The sequence below is a fragment of the Triticum aestivum genome, chromosome 3A, assembly GCF_018294505.1.
Source record: "Triticum aestivum cultivar Chinese Spring chromosome 3A, IWGSC CS RefSeq v2.1, whole genome shotgun sequence".
Taxonomy (NCBI): domain Eukaryota; kingdom Viridiplantae; phylum Streptophyta; class Magnoliopsida; order Poales; family Poaceae; genus Triticum; species Triticum aestivum.
In genome coordinates, this window is record NC_057800.1 from 680,912,210 (window position 1) to 680,919,162 (window position 6,953).

The 6,953-nt window shown below is 40.8% G+C and overlaps 1 protein-coding gene across 2 annotated transcripts; it reads left to right on the plus strand.

Moving 5' to 3' along the window:
• The first annotated feature begins 6 nt into the window (after positions 1-6).
• Positions 7-5,972, plus strand: LOC123063153 (protein DEK). Of its 2 annotated transcripts, XM_044486892.1 has the most exons (11): positions 7-277; positions 545-578; positions 1,508-1,587; positions 1,665-1,724; positions 1,808-1,912; positions 1,988-2,065; positions 2,265-2,336; positions 4,182-4,647; positions 5,116-5,195; positions 5,285-5,315; positions 5,427-5,972. In XM_044486892.1, exons 1-11 carry the CDS (start codon positions 62-64, stop codon positions 5,606-5,608), a joined length of 1,404 nt encoding a protein of 467 aa, XP_044342827.1. In that variant the 5' UTR covers positions 7-61; the 3' UTR covers positions 5,609-5,972. The 2 variants fall into 2 exon arrangements, with proteins under 2 accessions (XP_044342827.1, XP_044342828.1); XM_044486893.1 differs by lacking the exons at positions 5,285-5,315; positions 5,427-5,972 and having other exon boundaries at positions 4,929-5,163.
• Positions 5,973-6,953: the final 981 nt, after the last annotated feature.

A 6,953-nucleotide genomic window follows, 5' to 3' on the forward strand; every position in this document is an offset into this window, starting at 1 on the left:
CCCCGCCCCCGCCGATCCGCCCGCCGACCCCGCCCCCGCCGATCCGCCCGCCGACGACCCCATGGACGCCGACGCCGAGGCGGAGGAGCACGAGGAGGAGGCGGAGTCGGAGGAGGAGGCGCAGCCGCTGAAGAAGCGGGGCCGGAGGAAGCGGCTGCCGCGGGAGCCGTCCACCCCCGCCACCGGTAGGCCCTCCAGGGAGCGCAAGACCGTCGAGCGCTACTCCGAGCTCACCCCGCGCTCCACCCCCGCCAAGAAGTCCGCCGCCATTCTCCAGGTCAAATCTCTCTCCCTCTCCCTCCCTCCTCCGTGCGCGCGTTCTCGCTCCTCCCGATCTGTGGTGCCTCCCCTCGCGGAGCTGTTATTTTTCACCCCCGGGTCCTCGCCGTCACCGCACCGCACCAAAAATAGCAGTATTTGTTTGTTGGACGCCCGCGGTCTGGTTTACCGTATTCCCCATTTATATACGAGTACGAGCGTGTGGCTGGAAAGCTCGCTAATTTCTTCATTTGCTGATTCGTTTTTGTTGATTTCTGTGTTTCAGGGCTCTGGGACGAAGCTCAAGGAGATCCCCAACGGTAAGCCTGCTGCTGCCCCTGTAACATCTCTCGATTCTTGCTTTTACTAGCAGATAGACGCCCCTGCTTGCCTGTGGCATCATTGGCAGTGACCCCCTCTTTGCCCGCGCCAGGGATTAACTTGTTGCTATGGTTGAAGTCTCGATTTTCCAGGATATATCTGGTGTTCCAGAGTTATTCATACATCAATTTGCTTATAAACTAAGTAGTAGAATGAAATAACATGACAATGAATGGATTAGGCTGTCATCCAAAAGATCTCGTCTTTGTTCAGCGTAGGGGTCGTTTCTGATAGAACGATAGATAACACACATGGACTGCCAGACTTCTCTTTGCTTAGCACAAGGTCTCTGTGCCTGTGACATTGTAAATGACTTGTGGATCTGTTAATTCAGTTATCTTTGCTTTATCACACATCGACCGGCAGAGTTCTCTTTGCTTAGTCCAAGGTCTACGTGCTGTGACATTATAAATGACTTGTGGATCTGTTTATTAAGTTGTCTTTGCCTAATGTTGTATATTACCAACTTTGCCCATCCCTTAAATTTAGTGGCATATTTCAAAGGACTGTATAGGCAGAATCATGCAGTATTTGTTATGAGTAATTTCCATACAGCCACCTATCCTGTTTTGTAAGTGCAGGTTTCTGAATTTTGGATTACTGCTGCTGCTTGTTTTTATTTCTGAACTTTGCGTTAATGCTACTGCTTGTCAATGTTCATAACTTGCTTCCTTTGATATTGATTGCTCTGATTTTCATCTTGCTCAGTTGTCCAGTATATGATTGAAGTTGTTACTCGTGTTTTAGTTAGTGTTGGATGAATAAAGACATTATGGACTCTTCAACTTGTAACTGCATCGTACAGTTTATCATTCTGGGAATAGCTACCTCATATTCCACAGGTTGGACTAATAGTTTGTTTCCTTAGTTTTCTTCAAACTTTCCAAGAGAAAGGTGGATGACAATCTTCAGAGTCTTCATACTTTATTGTTTGGGAGAAGATCAAATGTGAGGCATCTGCATTCGCTTGCTGTAATTTAACTTGCTAAGTTTGTTTTGTTAACTCTTTGTTTGATTCTCTGCAGGCCCATTTCCTGAAAAGAAACCTATCCCAGTTTTCTGGTTTTGTTTGGACTGACAATCCAGTGAGTTTTTGTGATGACACTGCTGTAAAACATGATTTGTTTTTGTTTTTTGTCTTAATGGATGTCCTTGTAATTTTGATTAGGAAAAGCAAAGGAACAGGATAAAAGAAAAGCTTGACAAGATGAACAAGGAGAAGTTGATAGATTTTTGCGATATACTTGATGTTCAGGCCAAACAATTAAAGAAGGTTAATTTACTTCTGTACATGTTTGTAATGATCTAAGCAGTGAATTCTGTACTAACTGTATTTTGCTGTATTCAGGAGGAAGTTTCTGCCAAATTGCTGGAGTTTCTGGAGTCTCCTTGCATTACCAGAGATGTTGTTATCAGTGATGTGAAGGTATGATTTTTAATTAATGCAAATCTTGTTCTTCTGACATCTACTCCCTCCGTTCCAAAATAGATGACTCAACTTTGTACTAATTTTAATACAAAGTTAGTATTAAGTTGGGTCATCTATTTTGGAACGGAGGGAGCATATTTTTTTACCGCATGAGACTGCAAACTGAATTTCACATTCCTAATCTTTGTCGTTCCAGAAAGGGAAGAAACGCCGGAGGAAGTCTAAAGGGACTAGCCAGGCAACGGCTGAAGGTGCTTCTGGAGAGAAGGTAAACTTGCTGTGCTGAGGGCAGCTCCTTTTAACCTCTCTTGTTCTGCTAGAAAACCTATCTATCATGGAATGCTTTCACCTGTGTTCTTCTGCAAATTTGACTTGCTAGCTTCCATTGTTGATTGTTTTCAAAAAGAATTGATGATATGTTCTAAGTTGATATGTGATTTACATGTTTCCACCAGTTGAGGGGAAACATTCCAAGTATCCCTAGGGTTGTGACAATTGATAAAATCCCATCTTAAGGGTTATTTTTAGTTTAACCCTCTGGCATTGGAAATGACCAATTTCTCTAGTTGTTTTGGTCTACTCTCCCTCTTTCTAGCTGTCTGTATGTGCAGCACTAACATAGTGGCAGTGAAAGTTTACTGCACTTGTTTCTTTTCTTAATCTTAGATTATATGATGACTGTTTGTGATTGGATGTTTCTGACTTCTTAGAATTATCTCTCTTGCAACACACTGTTTAAAGAATGAAATTGACAGTGTAATCTGTGAAGAACCATAAAGAACAAACCAACCGTAATGGTCAAACCATCTTTAAGACCAAAAATTTCAGTTTTAATAACAAGAGTGACTAGGCTGTAAGCTGTTATACCATTCATGGAAGAATGCCTGGCCATGGATAAGAATCTCATTCATTAGGAGTCTCCAAGGCCTTGGGCTTCAAACTTCTAAGTTAAAATAGTGATTTAATCTTGAGGTTCCTTGGAAGGGCATTCTGCTTCCAAGTGACTTGCACTAACAGTGTGACACCTCTTAGGTACCCTCTTATGTGTTGCTGGTAGTGGTTGGCTTGTGCATAGCTGAGACAGTGACAGCTGTAGCAAAGTATTATTCTGGTTGCCCATGGTTATTTGGTCATTTCTCAGCCTGAACAGCTCAATGGGATTGAAATAAATGTAAATAAGACTAGATGGCCTTTTATTCATTGTCACATTAACAAGGGATATTTGAGTGGTTTCCAAAAATGGCAATTTAGTACTAACATGTTTAATTTCGAACACTCACAAATTAAGAAGCTATACCTGGAAACCTATGCTCATATATTGGCATTATTCAAAACATTGACATTCATCTTTCTCAGTGTTCCTCCTAGAAGGCTGTATGTGGTGTAGTAAACTTTCACTGCCACTATGCTCATATAAATTTTATACAGAAAAGAAACAAGTATATTAGTGCTGCACATAGTATATACTGCATCTGTATGAAATTTTATAATAATATATGTTTGTATGTGGTGTACCCAAAAAACAAGTATATATGTCAAAATGGGCTCTTTTAGTTTTGGGGCCATAAATTTGTTTTTTTCTTTAAGTTTACATATTACCATATTTGAAGGGGAGGCTGGGAAAGGCTGTGTACAATAGACCCAAAGTGGTCTGACCCTTCCCTGGATTCTGTGCAAGCCGGAGCTACATGCACCGGGCTTCCCTTTTTACAAATTACCATATTTAATGAAAATTTATAGACTGTACACATTTCTAGGTCTTCAAAGGGAAAATTTAATTTTAAAAAAAACTTTAGAAGATCTTTCTATTCTGTTCAATATACTGGTCTCCAAGGAGCCTGGGGGCCAAAAATTCGCACTGACTTTGGTGCTCAATCCTATATTGTATTTTCTTTGTGCTCTCTTTCTGTACTCCATAATTGCTGGTACTTTTTTTCTGGACATAGAGAACCACTAATATTTTGCTTCTAAGTGACAATTGCTTATCATGTTAAATTTCACAAAACAGTTATTTGTAATTAGCATTTAGTAGTACTTAGGACTTTCTGCAGCAGTTCTTTGTAATTAGTGTTTGTGTGTAGTACTTAAATTGTGGATGTGGTTTTATGAACAGAAAAAGAGGAAGAGTCGGAAACAAGCAGTTGAGGCTGAAAATGAGAATGATGATGAAGATGATGCTGGTCCTGCTGGGGACTCATCAATGGGAGAAAGTGATGAGGACTCCGAAGTGAAAGAAGAGACCAAGAGTGACGAAGAGCCTGAAGCGACACCAGTGAAGAAAAAGTCAACAGATGATAAACAAGGAAAGAAGGAAGCTGGATCCAAGGCAAAGGGAAAGGATGCATCAGCAAAGAAGACTCCTACTAAATCTGTAAAAAGGGTGTCAAAGCCAGATGTGGAGCCGGAGAGGAAAAAGGCTGCCAAGAAAACACCAAAGAATTCAACAAAGGAAAGCAGTACACCTGTAGGCAAGGCCAAGAAGAAGGTTGCAAAACCGAAAAAGGATGTTGGAAAAGAGAGCCAAAACAACAGTAAGGCACGCAAGAAGCAAGGTGCCAAGGCATCTGGTGAAAATAAAGGTATGAGATCTTGTACCCATGCAGGAAATCCATGAATACAACTGTCTTACAACCATTTAATTTTATGCATTTTGGATCACCAGCAAGTTTATTTGCCTCATGAAAATACTGATCTGATGTGGATCATACTAAGCTTTGTTCACGTAGGACTATTAGAAGTCACATTCACAGTTCTTCTGAGAGCTACTTCCAGTTTGATGTGTTCATTTGCATTTTCTGAGTTCCATCTTATGAGATGCTGCCTAGAATGCTGCTATAACCAATGCTTCCATCTTGTCCAGGAAAAGGCAAGGTAGCCCCAACCACTAAACTGGAAGTAGCTTTGTTCACGTAGGACTATTAGAAGTCACATTCACAGTTCTTCTGAGAGCTACTTCCAGTTTGATGTCTTTATTTGCATTTTCTGAGTTCCATCTTATGAGATGCTGCCTAGAATGCTGCTATAACCAATGCTTCCATCTCGTCCAGGAAAAGGCAAGGTAGCCCCAACCACTAAACAGTTGCATGGTGTTGTTAGTAACATATTGAAAGAAGTGGACTTCAATACGGTATGCAGATGCAAATTGTTATGCTGTGTTCATGTTGCATTTCTGGTCTTCTATGATGCTGACCTGGCTACATTACTACCTTCATGCAGGCAACTTTGGCTGACATTCTCCGGAAATTAGGTATCCTTCTGTTGTCATTCTATGAAGTTTCATTGCAGTAGATTTCATTGAAGTTATGTTGAGCGCAATTGTCTGGTCTAATGAACGCACTGGCATTTTCTGTTACCTCAGGAGACCACTTTGACATGGACCTCATGGACAGGAAGTCGGAGGTGAAGCGCATCATAGAGGAAGTGATCAACAGCATGTCTGATGATGAAGGTGAGGAAGAAAATGAGGAAGAGGATGCAGAAGAGAACGGCAAGAAGGAAGAAGGTTCAAAGGAGGATCCTGATGAAGAGGAAGAGAAATAAGCCAGACGTGATCGGACTGAGCGATCTCCTGTATTTGTCAAGTGTTCTTGTTTGTTGCTGGGGCTGCTCTGGCCTGTACAATGGTGGCACCACAACAGCCGTTTTGGTGGTGGTCTAGGCAGGTGCTAGACTGTTTGTTAGCCATTTGATGTGATGGCCCTGCGTGCCTACCTGGTTGTTGTGCTTGACCCGTGGTGTTATTGACCTGTAGTCTCTTAGTTGCCGGTCATGTACAATAGCTGTTTGGTTATATGACTCTGTTCCTTTCTTAGGTAGCTAGCCCTGACTGTAATTTGCAGCATGCATACTTATCCGTGTTCTGTTCCTTGCATTTATCTGTGTAAAACAGTTGTATTCTTGTGGATTTCTTGCTTGCTGTCTGCATTTCATGGCTTTCTCACCATTTGACAATGCAATGCGTCTTTGGTTGATGTGTTGTGAATTATGAGCTACTCCCTTTGTTTCAAAGTTGAGTATTTTGGAATGGAGGGAGTAGCATTGTTTTTGCTGCGGCTATAGTATGCATTTTTGAAGTTAACAAGGGGTCTGGCTTTTTTTTTGTTTGAATGGGGAATGTGCCAAATTCATTCAGCTCAAATGCATAGCTCAAATTACAAAATCACGAAGATGAACTTGGGAGATTCTAGTAATAAAAAGGACAAGGGGTATGCCTGTGAGCTGAACCACCAGAGAAAACTGAAAATATTCGGAATCGTGGCACGAGGATGATTGGTTCTTTCTCCGTAAACTAATATAAGAGTGTTTAGATTACTAAAATAGTGATCTAAATGCTCTTATATTAGTTTACAGAGGGAGTACTCAGCAGCTCCTGGATGAGACGGTACAAAGAGTCAAGAATATTATGTACTTAAGGATAAATCTTATAGCAGATCAGAATCATGAGTATGTGCTGATTTCATAAGGGGCACATGTTGTCTTTCTCTTTTATTCAAATGAAAACACCAAGATTATTATTCTAACTGTTACACAATTAAGGTAGTGACTCATCTTTGTAGACTTTACCATGCCTAGACTGGTTTAGTAGGATCATGTGCAAAGCTTAAACTTTTAGAGTACTTTCATTTTCTATATTGAACTAAAACCATGACGAGTAATTTGGAATGGAGGGAGTAGATTTTTTAGTACTTCAGTTCAAACTTGTAACATACTATGCTTATATGACGTACCATTCATACCACAGAGACTATATTCAGGAATAATGATCATCATTATTTTTGTAATCATCCAGAAAAACAACAGTGTATTGTACAAAAGAAAATCACCAACAAACTAATAACATGAAAGATTGTATTTTGTGAGGTACCATATGTTTTTCCCACAAACA